At 31.5% G+C, this 20,011-nt stretch overlaps 1 protein-coding gene across 1 annotated transcript in view; it reads right to left on the bottom strand.

Moving 5' to 3' along the window:
- Adamts6 (ADAM metallopeptidase with thrombospondin type 1 motif 6) overlaps positions 1 to 20,011 on the bottom strand; it is a 270,679-nt gene that overhangs the window by 108,609 nt on the left and 142,059 nt on the right. The window contains exon 10 of the mRNA XM_076856114.1: positions 13,778 to 13,919. Within this exon, the coding sequence (XP_076712229.1) occupies positions 13,778 to 13,919 (142 nt within the window). The remainder of the gene's footprint in view (positions 1 to 13,777; positions 13,920 to 20,011) is intronic.

Genomic DNA, 20,011 nt, shown 5'->3' with positions numbered 1-20,011 from the left:
AAATAAAGGCATTGTGTCCTCATACATTTAAAAAATACTTCATTTTGTTTGTGCTATGTTGATTTATCAGATTCTAAAATAAGCATATAAACATGATCCCTGAGTAAGTGTTGTAACTAACAGTTCAAACCAGATTGTTTTAGAAAAAAATACTAAAAAATTTCAGTTTCTTTTATATATAATCATCAAGTAGCATCACTGTTGATATAACAAGTTTTTAATTTAAACAGGAACTATGTAGTATAATGTGTTTGCAATAAAAATATGATAATCTGGATACAGAGACAAATTAATAAGCAATACGTAATCCTTTTGCTAATTTTTAACTCTCAAAACACAATTTTAAGAACACAGTTTTATGTTCCTAAATATATTTAGTTAATATTTAAAAAGCAATAGGAGTAATATTTAAGTGGCTTTAAAATACTGCCCCATGTAGCAAAAGTTTATCCAAATTCAAAAAACAATGAATTCACAAAAACAGAGAAGCATTAATAGAACAGAATACATATACGGATCATGAAATTGTTTCATTCATAAATTTGTTTCTAAACAAGACTTCTGATCTCTTATGATCCTTATTTGGCCTAAATCTTACTTTGACAAAGTAAAACAAATCTAAAGTTTATTTTACACAGAATTAGGCAATGAAAATTCTATTATTGAAAAGGACTATACTCACAGCATCTCTCAAAAAACATACAATTTAGTTTTCAAAAGTATCTTGGAAATCTCTACCCAAAATGGCAAGTGCTTTAGAAATTTTTTTCAAAACCTAAATTTCGAGATTCAGGAAAAAGCCCTCTTAATGCTAAGAGAATGATGCCTTTTGAAGTAGTCCAACAGAAGTTTGTTACCTTTGTGAGTTCCTGAAGGTTAGAATTTTGCTAGAGCATTAACTTCTTATAGATCACTAAATAAAGCATGACACTGGAAGTCTAACTCAAGATGTTAAACTAGTCACAGAGAAGGAGCTAAAGAGTTTTCAAATAGATCTCACAACTGGAATCTCAGCTTCAGTAAGAAAGATTTAGGAAGATTTCCATGTTTAGAAAAAAGAAAAGCAACAAATGATGCTCTCTTGAATAATAAAAAGCAAGATAAATTCATTCATTTCATTAAGAACAACTTCACACTTTCAGAATGTCCTTCTTCCTCTAAACTGCTGAATTCTGGAATGTACATGATATATTTACATAGATAGATCAATTTCTTTTCACTTGCATATAAGTTGCTGAATAAGCACCCTGATACAAGTTCCAAGTTCTAATAGTTAAATGCAAGTTGAAATTTTTTGCCTCTTGGAAAATATTTATAAAAACCAAAGTCGCAGGTAGATCAATTTCCCTAAATAAAATGCAGAGGTGAGTACAGATAGTAGGAAGTAATGATATCTTCTTTTCTTTTTTTTTTTTTTACTCACCACCTTCGGTTTAGCTTTAAAACATAGTTTTCTTTCACATATTTGTGATTCCTGACAGAAAAAGATAAGATTAAGACTAATTTCATGACCTTTATGAACTAAAAAATCATTGTGTGTTAGGGTCCCCTTTATAATTCTAAACTGTATTTTGGGAAGACTCTCTAGGGGAAATTTGGTGCTGTGCTGACCTTTGAGTTTAACACATTGTTACAAATTCTCAATTCTATGGGGCATGATGATGGGTTAAGGAAGGACAGAGAAGTTATCAACAGCTCCACTAAGAGTCATTTTTGTTATGTGGCAGTGGAAATTTGAAATGGAATCTTAATATCATGGAGTCAACTTCTAACCACTTAGGAGGGTTGCCAGATAATGCAAAAGTAATAGCAATTTGCCCCTTTCATTTAAGAATATTTATTGAGAATCTACTATGCACCCATCACTACATTAATGTTATGAAAAAATACTACCACTTAAAATTCATAGGAACCAGGGAGAAAAGTTAGAGAGGGTATAGTCAGACATGTAACCATGGATTGGTTTGCTTTATGATAAATTTCTTAATTTCTATTACAAAATTAGAAGAATGATATCAATATAATCCTTATATTTCATGTCACTAAATTTTTTATTCTAATGGGCTTTAATGAAGTTTTATTCCTTTTACTCTTTAGATATTACAGTAGATTGTAAGTAAGATTGCTGAGGACAGGGTCTGTTTCCTTAGGACAGCCTTTATAAAATGTTCCTTTTTGGCAAAGTTAAAAGTTGGCATCCCCATTTTGGTGTGCCAGTTTTTTTAGAGAAATTTTCCTTGTCTATAAAAACCTAAAAGTTTGTGAACCACCCACTTGTCCAAGACTTGTTAGCCAATGTTTATTTAGATACATCTGTGTCTACCAATGCCTTTAATAAAAATTGTTTTTTAATGCCTACAATTATCTTCTGAAAACAATTACTTCTTGACATACATTCTTTATAATGTTTTAGCAAGGGATATTTTTTTCTTATTTTTCTGAAAGTAAATTTATTTATCTTCATTTGGACAATATTTTAATTGAATATCCAATTCCAAGGTAACATTATTCTTACCTCAGCCTTTAAAAGTATTAAGTCCATTGTCATCTGACCTCCACAGGGGCCAGACCTGTTAGTCTAGCAGCTGTCTTTTGTAGGAGTCTTTCCAGGTGCTTTCAAGAATTCCTTTTGCAGCAGAATACAACAGTCACTAATATGGCATTATGTAAACATTGTGAATGTGTAACTGATGTGATTCTGCAATTTGTATTTGGTATAAAAATGGAAGTGCAAAACTCACTTGAATCAAATGTATGAAAGATGAAAAAAATAAAATAAAAAAAATAAAAATAAAAAAGAATTCCTTTTGTGCTGTTTTGCCACATATCTAAGTATTTTGTTTTAATCTACTTGGACTCATGCTATGAAGATTTGTATTTTCCTTTGACTCTGATTTTTTTTTAATGTATCTCTTTCCTAGACTTTCCATTCTTTGTTTGTTTTTGTTTTTATTTTGAAGATCCTATTCAGTTAATTTTGGACCTTTTTTACCTTCTCATTTTAGCCACCTTGGCTCTTGTTCTCTTTTTCAAATTTTTTTTTTAAATCTTGGGCATTAATTGTCAATTTCATGGTAGATTGTTTCCTCATTTATTATTTTTTATTCCAGATTAGCTTCAGTGAAAAATTTTTTATTGTTACTTCAGCATCTTCTGTAGAAGTATAGTCACATACATTTGCTTATATCATATATCCCAAGGTTTTCATGTTGACTTATTTGGTCAACACTATGTTGTCCGTACAAAGTCTTTTCTTTTGTTCTTATGTGAGGCACAATCCTAGGGCTCCATTTCTTTCTTTCTTTCTTTTTTTTTTTTTTAAAGAGAGAGAGAGAGAGAGAGAGAGAGAATTTTTTTTTAATATTTATTTTTTAGTTTTCGGCGGACACAACATCTTTGTATGTGGTGCTGAGGATTGAACCCTGGCCGCACGCATGCCAGGCGAGTGCGCTACCACTTGAGCCACATCCCCAGCCCGGGCTCCATTTCTTATGGGAGTCATTTTTCCCCATTAATGTATCTGCACAGTTCAACCAACTTTTAAAAAATAACACAAAAGTGATGTCTTTTCACAGTGTCTGCACCTGTCCTCATGTCTCTGACAGAGAGCTGGGCATTTTAGAAATGACACCATTAAGCCATCTACTTTGTTCAATAAAGAAAGGAGAAAACAAAAAATTTAAATTATCTTCTGAGTCTATATATTGCTATGGTCTTTCTCTTAAGTTGTGAGAATGCTTGTTTGATAATTTCAAATCATTAGTGTACTAGAAAATAACCACATACAAAAAAAGTGAGACTTATGTATCTTGGCTTCATTTTGTCAATTGTTCATGCATTTCTTCTCATGCTGTAGTTAAATGGACTGAATTTAATTATGTTTGTTAGTGTTATTTTATCTATCTTATTTGTTTTTGTGCCTGAAGGAATGATTGCGTTTACTGTTTGTCATGTTTTTGAAACTGGAACTCTTTTCTCAGACTTTAAGAAAATCAATTTTATACATGATTGTAAAAACGTACACATCAGCCTAGAAGTCAGGGGAGCAGATTTCAGTTCAATACTCAGAATAATCTTCCAAAAGTCAGAGATGAACAACGATGAACTAATGCGGAATCCTTATCGGTGGAGATTTTCTAGCACTTCATGACCACCTGGCAGGGATTTTGTAGGCAGGAAGAAAATAAAGGAAGTAATACCTTTTCAGTGTATGCTGTTAACTACTATACAAGGTATATTCATATTTTTGTCTCATTTAATCATCACCCCCCCCCATGTTATGGTTTCCAACACAAGATGACTCCTCCATTCAAGAAGTTCACTTTACAAAACTTTTGGAAATTATGAGAAACTAACATAGTTTCAGGAAAAATTAACAATTTGCTTCAATTTCAACTAAAACTAGATTTGACCCAGCTTTGATATGAGCTCTGGATAAGATTCTCCTCACAACTAAGCTCCTTTCCCATGCCTTTTATACATATTAGATTGAATAAAATTACTGGTCAAAACTGATTAATAAAGCTTTACTTGTATTCTAATATAAAATAATCACTAAATATTTATAATATCTCCTGTCCTTTTCCTTTATTTTAAAGGATTATAGCTTCAAATTATGATGATTACTTATAATTCATCACTTATTTGCATATTACATGAGGTTAGGCATCAACTTTAACATTATATTTGAACTTTTGAATGTAACATCATCACTTGCCTTTGGATTTTAAAAAGGTACTGTTAACATAATCCACAAAAATATTCTGTGGCTATTCAAGAAACAAAAAAAATTAACATTTTTTCTACCTATTCAACATTTTAATAACAACTCCCAAAGTTTCTAGTCTGATTTTTTAGGTGAATGACAATATTTGCAAACATTGACAATAATTAAAATACCAATATAAATAAGAATAAGTTTAGAGAATAAAGTTTATAATGATGATCTAATATAAAATAATGTATCTGGTATACAGAAATAACTCCTCTGAACTAGGGCCACTTTGATCAATATTGAATGATTGATTATTTTACAAAGACCATTTCAGTACAATCAAAGAAATTAGGATTAATTTTTCCAATGTCTCCATACATTTCAAGTAATTATATGTGTTAAAAAAAACTCTAAAAAATGAGACAAGAACCCCTATGATTTACCTAGGGAAAATTAAAATTAGCAGTTTACACAAGAGGGGAGAAACATCATAAAAGAATAAAAATCATTTTACAACGATTATATCATTAAGTAAAGCAATATGTAAAGAGAAAATGGCATATTTATTGCAAGATGGCTTTTGTCTATGTTTTTTTCTTTAATTTTAAACAACTGTAAAATCTGTAAAAGAAACATGTATAAACCTTTTGTCCTTGGGAAACTCAATCCCTATGCCATCTTGGATCCTTGACTGTGAGTATAAAACTTTCTCTTTGTCTTCATTACCCTATCAGGAACATCTCTAACAGCTGTTTGCAATAAAGGATCCTAATGGTCAAGGGGGAGAACAGAGTCCTAAAGAGGTCACAAAGGACCATCAGTGATTAGAAAGGTTACTTATCATTGATCACACAAAGGAAAACTAAAAAAGAACACATGGTGACCCTATGGCCTGGTTCCAGGTGTTTAGCTGCCATCTAAAGAAAGAGGGTAATTGTACCCTTATTTCTGTCTTAAATATTATGTAGATGATTTAAATGTAAGAGATTCGAAAAAGGAAAATTACCAACCAAAAACAAAACAAAACAAAAAAACACCAAAACACTTAATTTAAAAATTCTGATTAAATAAATACATCACAAATTTGAAAGAATTAAAAAGATTATTAAATGGTTAAAAAAGAAATAAAACCTTTAAGAAGCAAACCCAGGATAAAAACTACTGATATTTAAGCATATAAGTGATTCTAGAACTATTACTTTGGTTCAGAATTTAGGAAAAATGAAAATGCAACCAGTTCTTGTCATATACATGCCTAATAAACATATATGTTTAGATTTCAAAAGAATATTGTGGTTCTATATCTTCTGTTCCCTAAATCCAAATCAAACCACATTGCATACCTTAAAATCCTCAAGAAAAGTGATTCTCCAATCTAAGTTCAACACTCCAATATTTAGTAACTTGAAATTCTTTCTAATAACTAATCTACAATCATCTAGTTGTAAAAATTAAAGATTATTTAGGGGTTTTAAATGCTCTTTGTAGGGAAGGGGGATAACATGTTACCAGCATTCAAACTATAACAAGTATTTCAAAACCTGAAAATGGGTTTGAGGCTAGCATTTAATTTTGTGTGTATATGTTTGTTTTTACAGACTATTCAAACTTGCCTTCGTCAAACTTCCCTTTAATACTATTTAGTATTTCACTAATGGCATCCTCCAAATTATCTGTATCTCTTTAAAAATTGTGTAGGTAGCCAACAATATCCTAACAAGATTAATGAAGCCAAAATACAATTATATGAATAATTCCTAAAGATAAAGCAATAATGACTTAAAATTTAGTCAACTGGTGATGAAAGAATAATAAAAGTGAATAATCATGGAAACATAAAAACGAGAGTCTGAAAGGCAAAATGTATCAGTCTTTATGAAGTACTGTCCAGAGGAAGGAAACCCCAGAGAACTCACTACCCTGAGCTACAATTAGGTGGACATGGCCTGGTGGCAACATCATTATAATTATTAATGTGATAAAATAATCCATTCTATCCTATATTTTAATTTTATGATTATCTGATAATTGTTTTATAAGAAATTGGTCTACTTGATAAGTTTCTATAGGTGAAAAAAATGAGGAGATTTCAGTAGATTTGACTAAATACAAACTATATACCTATATTTACCAATAAATAAATCCAAATATATTTCTTTGATCTTTCATTTCCAAGATTAGGTTCTAAAAAAAATCTCTCATCACTTAAAGTATGGAACAAATATGGTACCAAATCCTTTGGAGATTATTAAAGAAAAAAATACTTGCCACAAATATATTTCTCCTTGAAAGATTCAAAATTAATCAGAAGTCTTAAAGTTTCGAAAGTTATATCGTACTTTCCCTTTATATGTTCTTTTATGTTTCTAATACACTGGGATTTTGCAATTCCAAAGTCAAAATTATGGAGCCCACAAAGCTTTACACACATACTCCAATTCACCTCATCTCAGAGTTATGAAGCAGAACACTCTAGCTTAAAAAGAAGGAATTTGTATTTACCTAGAAACATAAGGGCATTGCTACACAGGATATTATCTGTAGCAGAGCTACTGTAGTTCTCTGTATAGGGTATGTTGGGATGGAGAGAAAATAAAGGGAGGAGACTGAGGATGTAGCTCAGTGATAGGACACTTGCCAGCATGCACAAGGCCTAGGTTCAATTCCCAGCCCTGTGGGGGAGGGGAGGAAAGGAGGAGGATATTGACAATTTTACAAAAGCTTTTAATTTTCTAATGTTTTTTCCAAATTACAGCATTATATTTGTTTCTAAAATAAAATGTATCCTAATAATCCTATAATTTTCTGCATATCAATAATCTTTTCTGTTCTATTTCATTAAAAAAACTCCAATAGTTTCTCATTCTTCTTTCAGATAAAAAGCTAGAATTCAAAAACATACATAGATATAGATATAGATATATAAAATATACGCGTGTGTGTGTGTGTGTGTGTGTGTGTGTATGTATGTGTTTTAAGAAAGCACTCTACCACCTAGGTACAGCTCTGCCCTAAATCAAGAATTCTTCACATGGCCTATAAGGGGCAATCAGATTTGGCTCCTACTTCTTTACTCATTTATGGGGTGTTTGTTTAAGAGCATTAACCTTTTAGCCTTCTCTGAGCTTTTCAAACACAGCCTCAGGCTCTTCACAAAGATCTTCTCTCCACTGTCTCTTCATCAGATAACTCTTCTCACTCATCTATTCAACAAACATTTACTGAGCTCCTGTATAAGCCAGGCATTGAGCTACTCACTATACAAATAGCATGAACAAGTCAGGTGGAATCCCTTTCCTCAAGGAAACTGCATCTTCATTGCAATTATCAGTTCACTCATTCAAATATTTACTGAGCCCCTACCATGAACCAGGAAACTGTTCTGGTGCTGGGAAATTCATCAGTAAATGTAACAAACTTTTCTCTGCTCTCAAAGAAAATAGATTGTAGTTGGGAAAATATATGTTAGAAAGAGATAAATGTTGATATAAAAACTAAAGCAAGGAAAATCATAGGAGTTGTGTATACATGTACAAATTTAACTGTTTTAGGTTAGGATGTCAGGGAAGGCTTCATCTAGAACATCACATTTAAGTAATTAACAATAAATATCCAGCACTTCAAAAAAGACAAACAAATAATCAAATAAGCAAAATGAATACATATTTTAATAAGTACTACATACAAAATAAATAGTATAATATAAAAGAGTAACTGGGAGAAGCTTTTTATACAGAATGATAAGAAAGAATATATAGCAGCACAATTCACAATAGCTAAGCTATGGAGCCAACCTAGGTGTCCTTCAACACATGAATGGATAAAGAAAGTATGGTATATATACACAATGGAATATTACTCAGACATAAAGAAAAATGACTTTATGACATTTGCCAGTAAATGGATGGATCTATAACCTATCATGCTAAGTGAAATAAGCCTATCCCCCCAAAATCAAAGGTTGAATGTTTTTGCTGATATGTGGAAGCTAAACCACAATGTGGGAGGGGGGGAGATGAGAGAAGTTGAATAGATTAGACAAAAGGGAATTATGGGAAGGAAGGGGGGATAGAAATAGTAAAGACAGTAGAATAAATCTAACATAATTTTCCTATGTACATGTATGTAAATACCTACACAAATTCCATCATCATGTACACCCACAAAAATAGGGTCCTAATTAAAATAACATATTCCATGCTTGTATAATATAGCAAAATGGATTCTACTGTCATGTTTAACTAAAAAGAACCAATAAAAAAGAAAGAAGGCCTGTCTGAAGAGAAACTGCATTTGAAGTTGAAAGTGTAGGATGATATTGGAATATCTTAATATGCTCCCATAAGTACAGAAGACTCAGATCCTCCTAAAGCAGTACCAGTTATAAAAGAATGGTATCATGGATGACAGAGATGTACACAGGAAACAGAAACACTGTATGCAGCCATGTGGAGAAAAAGAAAAGGCACTTTGCATGCTCGTCATACCCTCTTGCTATATGAAGTTTACAAGAACATCTAGGCTGCTGCTCACTTGAAAAAGTGAAGAAAACTGAATAAAGTCTACTAATGGCCAACCTGAGCTCAAAGGTAATAGTAAATAGTGTGAACAGATTTTTTTTAAAGAGAGAGAGAAAAAGAGAGAGAGAGAGAGAGAGAGTATTTTTTAATATTTATTTTTTAGTTTTCGGTGGACACAACATCTTTATTTTATTTTTATGTGGTGCTGAGGATCAAACCCAGCGCCCCACTACTGCTTGAGCCACATCCCCAGCTCCAGATTTTTTTTTTACTTAAAATATTCTGTTAGAAAGGAGTCTGTTCCACTGTGAAAGCATATATTCGATAACATATTCCCATTTATGATTCAGGATATACAGTCAATTGATAAAACACAATTCAGTTCTACATTAAAGTAAGTTATAATAATGTACAACACACTATGCATTGTGGGCTAACTCAAGTCCCTGTAAACAATGATAAACCTCACATATAATAAAAATTCCCATAAATTAAACAAAGCTATAATGTCCATAAAATTTATCTGTTTCCAACCCATATATAGATGAACAATCATTTCTTGCTGGTTAATAGCAAATTATGTACTCAATATTCTTAGCATATACTAAATCATTAAGTGTATTTGAAAACAATGTTTTGGAAATGATTTAAAGTGACAGAATAAAGAAATAAAGAGCTAAGTCTGGGACAGCTCTGAAAGAATCTGAACTTTTTGGAAAGCAATCAAAAGATCACCCGAAGTCCCTATTTTTTATAGGCTAATGATTGAATTTCTAAGTTTAAACCTTTTGTTATTACTGCAACATGCTTTCTGTTAATTCAGTTTTTATAATCATTTTCTAATAAAAAGAGGAAACTAACAGAAAGTAGAAGAGAAATGAGATGACAGATTCTATAATAGAGTTTTATAGGAAAGAGCTGGTTGTTCCTAATAGGCCAAAAAAAAAAAAAAAATCATTTCCTGCACATACCAATACTGCTGTTTTATTTGCAGCATATTTTCTTCCAGGAAGCATCCAAGGCCCTTTAGAAACCTGCTAACATAGCCAGGAGATATTTCTGGATAATTTCGTAGGTCGCTGAGCTTTTGCATGCTGCTTGTCTGTACTTGCATCTTACCTTGAAGAAGTCCTAACTTCGTTAGTTTTTTAGGTGGGGGGCGTATCAGGGATTGAACTCAGGTGCACTTGACCACTGAGCCACATCCCTAGCCCTATTTTGTATTATATTTAAAGACAGGGTCTCACTGAGTTGCTTAGTGCCTTGCTTTTTGCTGAGGCTGGCTTTCAACTCTCCATCCTCCTATCTCAGCTTCTCGAACTGCTGGGATTACAGATTTGTGCCACTGCACCTGGCTAGTCCTAATTTTTTTTTTTTTTTTGATGGTTCTTGGGATAGAACCTAGAGCCTTGTGCATGAGAGGCAAGCATTGTACCTACTGAGCTATATCTCAGCCCTAGCCCTAACTTTTTATGTAAGAAAAAAGAAAATAAATTCTCTCAAATACAAGACTTGGAGTTTCAGACACCTGAGAATTTATGATCCTAAAGAATAAGTTAAGAGAAGGTGTCCTGATCTCTTCTCTACCAAAAGAGACTGGGACAAGATGAGGAGCATGAGAAGACTTTTAGTAAAAGACAAAAATTAAACAAGTGTCTTCCGAAACAAAATACATCTGTAACCTTTACTTTTTAACAGAAATATTACACCTAGTAGTAAAAGAACTGCCAGATTTAGGCCATTTTTTTAAAATCTTGGATTCAGTAATTAACGTGGATTAGTTTCCCCATCTACAAAATATTATTGGATAATAATGATTTTTACCAATGCAGTCTGAAGTAGCTCAGAAAAAGGAACTATGTGATTATAAGAAACTACATATCATTTCTAGATTACTACACATACAACTATATTACTCTGTATATTGTACTGTACTGTTTTGTTCTTTGTGTTTATAGCCATTACAATTTCATCATTATTCTATGGAATTTAAGAGCACTTGGGAAAAAAAGATGATATGCAAGGATAACCATGGAAAATATTTCCCAAAGTAAAATAAAATAGAAAAAAATTCATGTAAACTTGTAAGTATAACTAATATGTGTAAAAATGTATCCAACCCACTAAGAATTCACCAAACTCCAGATAAGACTTTTCATAACTACAGATGTAATCAACAGCTAGCCAGCAATGACTTCCTGATGACCAAAATGGAAGAGATAAGAAGTTGGGCACTGCTGCAGTTATGGACCATTTTATAGTTGTTTAAAATCTTCCTTTACATCATTAGAGGTCTGCTTTTTGAAAGAGAATGAATTCATGATTCTTCCACTCCCTCTTGAAAAGGCTACAGTGTCCATCCAGGTCTACACAATTATGTTTAGTATTTATCTCAACATGCTACACTCAGAGTTATTGAAATCAGGTCAGCTTTATTGTTCTCTTCAGCTATTATCTGAAGCATGATTTTCCTATTTGACTATTTTTTTTTTTTTTGATGGTTCTTGGGATAGAACCTAGGGCCTATTTGACTGGACTCCAATTTTCAAAGCTTCTATTATTTTTAAAGCAGTATTTAGTATTTAGAATTGTTTAAAACCTTAGGGATTCACCAGATAAAACCCTGTGTGAGTTTGTATGCTATCAAATGTGTAAAACCAATTATTTTAGGTACAAGTTCAAGAGGTATGAGTGATTGTAAAGAATCTGTTATTACTCCAGAAACCACACTGGTAATATACAGCACTTTTTTTTTAATGGCATAAGTATTTTCCTATTTGAAACTAGGGAAATCCTCATTTTTATGCAAATCAAAGTGAAAGGGTCATAATAAAATACAATAAATTGTATAGGTTTTTAAGATGCTAATGTCTTTCACCAAATTTTCCAATTTTATTATATCTATTACAGAAGTCTTTATAAACACACAAAAATCTGAAAGTTCAATAAGAGGAAAACACAATTTTATTATTACTATTTATCTCATTTTAAAACAGACTGAGATGAATGAGATAAACCAAACAATTTTTAAGTGAGGAAACCAAACAATTTTTAAATTAATTTATTGGGGGGGGTGCAGCTGTTGGCAGTGCCAGAGATAGAACCCAGGGCCTCACTCATGCTATGCAAGCGCTCTACCACTGAGCTTTACCCTCAGCCCCTCAAGTTAATTTTTAGATTAATTTATTTAAGAAAGAAAAATTACATACACAGATGTTGTACATTTACTAATGTGGAAAGTTATAGGTAGAGTTAAAACCTAAATTCCAATAGAAAAATTAAAATGTAGATTAACTATTTTACTTGCTAACAAAGAAGTCAGAGTCAAAGAGACAGGAAAGATCAGAATTTTACCCAAGTTTCTACACAAGCAGATAGATAATCTTTAAAAATCTAGAGCACAGCCTGGTATGGTGGCACACACCTGTAATACTAGTCACTCAAGAGGCTGAGGTAGGAGGATCACAAGTTCAAGGCCAACCTGGCAACCTGACTCAAAATAAAAAAACAAAAAAGATGAAGATGTGGGTCAGTGGTAAAGTGCTTGCCTAAAATGCAAGGGGCCCTGGGTTCAATCACCAGCACTGAAAACAAAACAAAACAAAAAAAAACCTAGAACACAAAGGTGCTGCCAAAATCTAGAGTAATCACTTTCCTTTGTACTATTATTCCTTTATACAATTATTCCCACAGGAATAACTGATACAGTACAATAGCTATATTATTTTGCATTTAGTATTACCTACTTTAAAACTTAATTCCTTTTGTAGTTATGATTTTTTAAGAGGAATCAAAAAGAGGCATAGAAATAAGAACTACATTTTTAACTTATTTTTTATTATGAATATTTTCTTGCAAAAAAATTTTGACATCTTAAAGTCCTTTTTTTTCTTTCTCTCTCTCTTTTTTTAATTCAACATGCTTATACTATGTTCCTCCTATGAACATGTCCTTATATTCATCACTGTAGCCTTTCTCTATGAAATCTAAAAAGATGTTTATACATATTTTGTAATATAGACAGTGTGACTTTGAAGAATAAATTATGATGCCTACATTTTTTTCCACAGCAATTTTCCTTGTTTCACTATTTGCGCTCATGTCATCTTGTTCCTGCTCTGTTGTTGTGTTGGAATGTGGGCAGTAGATGAAGCAACTTGAAATGACTCAGTACTAGCAAGTATGAATTAAAGTAAAGGCATACAGCCAATGAAAAAATGCCCTTTAGCCCAATCATAACAGTACCAGAAAAAGGGAGTAGGGAGGGCTTTTAAAAATCATAGCATTTCAAAAGACAAAGTTAGCAATGTAAATTTAAAGAACAAGTATATTAGAGGTTATTAAAAATTCTACCTACATCCCTCATATGAAATTTAGAAACAGATGTCATACAAATGATATCAGAAAAAGTACAGTGTCAAAAGCCATATTTAAATTAATAATGCTACTGAAGGCAAACTATGTTCATCATAATGCTATCCAAACATTTGTGTCATAAAAGAACATATATAAATGACTAAACATAAGGATTAAGACCTCTTACCCCGTATTTACATTGGCGGGAAGTTGCTCCATACTGGAAACGACATTGCTCATCAGCATCGTACACCTGACCTGGGGCCACAGCTGGATAAAGAAAGTCACGCTTGGGAGGCTCATTATCAAGGCAAGTACCACGGCCTGAACTGTTCAACATAAAGGATCAAAGGAAATTAGGTACTCTGTGGACTATTTCAGTCACAATTATGAAACCATGTGTTGAGCTCTTTGTTTTAATAATTTGAGGCATGAAAAGCATCACTCTACCAATAAATAATCACATGGTAAAATAGAATTGCTTTACTAAAACTTAAGTAAGAGCTCCAAATAGTTTTTCTTTTTCCAGCCCTAAAACACAATAAAAGCATCTTAAACAACAATCTGAAAATGTCATTTTGGATGAAAAATATTGATTTAAACTAATTTCAGAAAGAATTAAAACAGAATTTCATATTGCTCTAAGATTCTTGTTTGTTTTCATTGAAAATATAGCCACATCTGGGAGTAGAATTAAAAACATGAAATGTGGAAAATTAAAAATATTGTAGTTGTAATTTTGAAAGACCTAATTTATATACTTTCACCTTGGGCAGACAATGGATGCTTTGGTTAGATATGTCCATAGGTTCTTGAAATATTTCCCTAATAAATGGGCTGAATGACAGATGAAGCTAATATTCATAGTATATTAGAAATGTTTAGTCTTTCAAATTTAATATTTCATCTAGGGTCATCAGAATTGGAAAAGAGAATGTTCTCCTCTATATATAATTTCTGCTTTATGAAGTATGCCTGCACTCAAACATAATATTTTAATTCAGTGGAACAAATAACATAAAGATCGCCCAAAACCAGACAGAATACCTTAAAAAGCTTTAGACTTTGCTAAATGTAATTGTTCATTTTTAGTCAGTGTGCATAAAATAGGACAGATGCTTTTTTACTTTCATTTCACATGTGAGTAAGTTAGAATTTTTAAAGAATTCCTATGCCAACATTTAAAAATTTTTTCCAACATTCTTGTTCATTGTGCCAGCACTTGTGTTTTTTTTTCCAATTTTTTTCCATCCACTTTGCCAAAGGAAAATAACTTCACAAGTAGGAGTTCCTCAACTGTTATTTAGGACAGTACAAATTTTCATTTACAGATAGGTAAGAAAGAACTGGAGTTCACTATTAGTCTCATATTCAATTAAAAGTTTCACACATTCTCAAATGTTACTTGTTTATATAAAAATGTATATTTTCACAGCAGTAAATTAATACCTTTTAAAAATTAAACTATTCCTAGGTGATACAGATTCAAGTAAGAGCTCCAAATAGTGAGAATACTGTCTTCTTTACATCCCTTTCTTTTCAATTATACCCCCTTTGATAATTCTTTTAATAAATAAATATATCCAGATGGAATATTAAATATGTTACTAATATATTATTGGCTGTTACAATCATTTCAGTAGTCTCTGTTTAATATTTCTAAGAGAGCCTTTTTTTTCACCCAGCTATCCAGTTTTCATGACAGAGAACTTGTTATTTCCTTTTTATTGTACCTTTACAAACTGACATGTACCTCAGTAAGACAAACTATTTATAGTTTATAGGTATTTTTTTAAATAGCCAGAGCTTTTTATACATTGTGTATAAATTTTAGATAGATGTAATTCTACTAGTAAATTTGAAATTACATATCAGGGTTAATGGCAAAGAGGTAATATTTGAATACTATAATGGAAAAAGATTATTTTGATAATATGGAACATTTGTAGGATGACTAAATTAGTAGTTTAATTTCCAAATTTTACTTCCAAGATGCCCATTTCATTCCCATTTATAATAAAATTATAAACATCTTTATGAAAAGAACAAAATGAATAAAAAATAGAATAAACTAAATACTACTAAAAATCAACAGAGAAATTAAAAATTGTGTACTTAAGGACTTATGTACAGGATCCTATAGAAAACACATATTTACTATTAGCAGGAATAAATGTAGGATATAGTCACCTAAATGGCACCAACTAAGAATATATTAGAAACAATTATACATAATTACTTTTAGGGATACCAAAAATTAGACTTAAATATTTAGAGGAAGAACTATGTGGACCCTAAAGAAGAATTTAAAAATAGATACACTGAAGAAAAAAATTCTTTCCTGATGGCAAAATTGGTTTAGCTCAGGAAGAATCAAGACTAATCATTTTATTTAATGTTCTTGTTTCAAGGTATTGATTGTCTTCTAATCATGGTTCACATTCTTAATTAAAAAAAAAGAGAAAAAACAAATAAGATGACCATTACCAAGGGCCTTCAGACAGATAAGAATGATATGCACTGTGAGCACCTGGAGTCAAACTTTTCTGAGAAAGTATATCCCCAAAATGTATCTTTGTTTCACTTTTTCTGAAGTACCTAGTGCTTTTGTTTTAATGTTGTCTGGTTAAATATCTAGACAAGTCTTGTTCTCCTTTTCCTGTATATTTTTACAGAAGAATAAAACACCATGTAAAATAAAATATAGAAGAAAACCATATGGATCTTTTAAAAATGAACTATATTTAGGAATATCATATCAATGAAGGTCTTTTGAAATGTTTGTCTACATTTTGTACAAATTAGCAAGGTTTGCTAAATCAAGTGTCTTCTAATCAAACAAATGTGGGGATATCTGCACAGCTGATTCCAATTGTTTTTACATTCCTATACATGCACGTGTAGTACATTTTCTTCCTAGTAACCATATCTGGTAATATAGTAAACCTTGATTAATATATCTGAGGAATGGGATATTTTTCATATCTTAATTCTTAACTGAGGGTTAATCAACAAAAATGCTTTTTTGCATAAAATTATCAAAATTTGCCATTTTCCTGCTCCTTTTAAGTTAGTGAATTCTACAGATAACAATTACTATTTATCAACTTTTAGAAAATAAAAATTCTGGATATTATCATGCCTTCAATTCACCAATTATCATGAAATGTTACATATAAAGATACAAAAGGTAGAAAACATGGATCTGAGAGATGTGGATTTAAGCCAGGAAATGCTTTTCCTCATTTTTTTCTTAAGAAAACTTCCAAGGCTCAACTCCAATAATTTACCCCTTACAGGTAATAATTTTTTATAATAATTTTTATAATAATTTCTTTGTTTTTCTTAATAATTTCATTTCTCAATTATTCACCTGCCTGTTTTGGACCTCTTTACAAAAGGAGTTATACCATAGATTTTCTTTAGTAACTTTGTTTTTTTGCTCAATATTGTGGATATAAAGTATATGATATATGTAACTATAGTCTATTCATTTTTATTGTTCTTTAATATTTCACTTAAGACTATGCCACCATTATTTCTTCATTTTTCTATTAGTAAATTTTGAGATATTTATAATTTCTGGCAATTGCACATAATGCTGATATGATTATTTTTTACACATGTCTCCTGGTGCAAATGTGTGAATGCTTTTTATTTCATAAAATTATTACTTAGGAGTTTTTAATCTTATACTCTGTAATTTTCTCATTTTTTCCCAAAAATAGAAGTTTGGGGAAATTTTTATTTAATCTAGAGTTACAACTGATTGAGACATAACCATACAATTCTTACTATGTTGAGTCTATTGTTATTTATGCTATCAAAATAATATTACTAGTAATATTACATAAAAATTTTCTCAAAATAGCACCTTAAAATAAGTGGTTTGTGACTTGACATCATAAATGCAAATTCTCCACATAAGGCTCACATATTATAAGTTAAATGTCAAGTACTATTAGTCTTCATCTATGAAATGTTATAAGTTACTATTGTTATTATAGATATACTTGTCCAGTAAAAAGTGAATACATAAAAAGTATGCTAGAGAAATCTGTCATTATTTCCCTAGTTAACATCATATCAACAAAGAAATTTAATCCTAATTAACATCTATAGAAATATGGAAATTATTTAATTTTTACTCTAAGTTTGATAATGCTTGTAAGACAAGGCAAAATATGTATTAGTTTAAGAATGTGCTTCTTCCTTGATTATGAAATTCATTGTAATTCAAAGTATATTTACATTTATAGAAATCCTTACAGTATCATATTTTTTTGTATTCTAATTTAGAGATCTTCTATTTACATAGTCCAAAAATTAGCCTTGAAAATAGGATTTTGAGCCAGAGTTCAGTCTTCAACTAAAATTTACAGATCTCCAGGTAAAATATGTCCCCCTGGCTTTTTTTCCAGAAAACATGATGACATACTCCTAAATGGGATTTTAGATTTATTTTGACCAAAATGATTATATAAAGTATAGATCTTTGCTCTAAAATATGATCAATCTGCAAAAGGAATCTGTCTATATAATTCTGTACATATCTTAACAGTCCCTTAACAACAACAACAAAAATTTAACATTTTCCACCTCCTTTCTTTTTTCTCAACCGTTATGCTAATACACTTAAATTAAGCAAAACTCAATTAAGTTGATATCAGCTATAGCAAGTTAGGTCTGGTTTTTAGGGGTTTTGTTTTTTAACTTTTTCAGTACTGGGGATTGAACCAAGAGTGTTCTCCCTCTGAGCTACATTCCCAGCCATTTCATAAAATTTTATTTTGAGACAGGATCTCTCTAAATTGTAAAGGCTGGCCTCAAACATAATTCTCCTGCCTCAGCTTCCTGAGTTGCTGGGATTACAGACATGCACCACTGCACCAGACTAAGCCAAGTGTCTTTGCCTACTATATGCTTATAAACTGCTTTATCAATCTTCATGAAACAACTGTTTTAACTAAGTGTAACAAATGTGATAATATATTTCAGTAAATGTAAGTCTAAATGTCTTATCTAAAGTCAAATATATTTACTGTCACCCTCCATATGAGTGGGATATCTGAATATAATTGAACTTGAGGCTGTCAAGATACAAATACTATACTGCTCTTTTACTCTATCTTCGCCTCCATATGTAATCATGACTTATCAAAGATATATGGTTAGAACAAGGTTCCCAAAACATGTCAGATAAACAGAAGGAGGAGAAACCTGTTTTGCTGCTTTTTAGATACTACAGTTTTTATAAAGGTCCTACCTATAAATATTGTTTTCCATCTCATACATTGATATTGACCTTCAAAAGTAGTTGCTAAAGAGGAAAAATGTGCTTTGGCCATCTTGCTCACTTTATAGCACTTCTCTTGTAGCTCTATTCTCACCTTTCTTCCTAGTTCACTTTCAACCAGTGCATCTGAAGGCATTCAGCCTCCATCCTTTCTGTGAAAATGGCTACTCTGTATTTAACTGGGAACTGCAGGAACTGTTGGTATGGATCTTTGATAGTTCAAATAATTTAATAGACTTTAATTTTAAAAGTGCAAGAGTTGATTTACAGAGCCCCCATAATTTTTAAATACAATATGAAGTTAATCTGTACTATTGCTAAGTGGTGGAGAATGTATGAAAACTGGCCTAAATTACTGCTGACTGCCTTCCACTGCCTGGTAGATTAGCCCATAGTCATCAATGAGTGTGAGCCATGATACCAGGTTCATCTTTCTCTACTTTCTAAATTAATAAATAAATAAGTCCCGCAGGCAGATAGGAAGAACACTACCTGCAAAGCCGTCGACGAAAACATCAGAAGCTGGCATAACACGTCCATTTTAACGGAAATGGGTTCTTTATTATTTAATCAGGACGGCTTCTGGGCGATTCATGAACCACTTATTGAATCACCGAGTTTAAGAAATCTGAAAAAAAATATTGGGAGTTGGTAAACACCATCTCCTGATTGATAAATTGCACCTAGTGTTTCAAAATGACATGACTTTGTATTCTACTGGCATTTAAAGGCCATAGAATTGTTTTCAGTTGAACATTGTGAATAGTGAAGTTCTACAAATCATAGAAAGCTCATTGTTAAATCCACCATCATCTTTGGCCTATACAATCACTAAATAGAAAAAGGTATGCATTTTGTTGGCTGGGCTGCAGTTACTAAACAATTCATCTTTCAAGATTTCTTTTTCTTGAGAAGAGAACCTAAAATAAAGTGTTATGAATCCTTTTGAGCCAACTATAATACATAAATGTAATTTCAATCCTTGATCAAAATATCACTGGATTTTTAAAAATATCATGCATAGCTGTAAAAGCAATTACATTCACTGCATTAATAAAAAGGAGTAAAGACACTCAAGAAAGTTACTACTATATTTTTGTGCTCCAGTGAATGGACCTTTTTACA

Source organism: Callospermophilus lateralis, chromosome 5 (assembly GCF_048772815.1).
Source record: "Callospermophilus lateralis isolate mCalLat2 chromosome 5, mCalLat2.hap1, whole genome shotgun sequence".
Lineage (NCBI taxonomy): Eukaryota > Metazoa > Chordata > Mammalia > Rodentia > Sciuridae > Callospermophilus > Callospermophilus lateralis.
The sequence above is the reverse complement of the archived record's forward strand: the minus strand, read 5'-3'. Positions and strand labels throughout refer to the sequence as shown.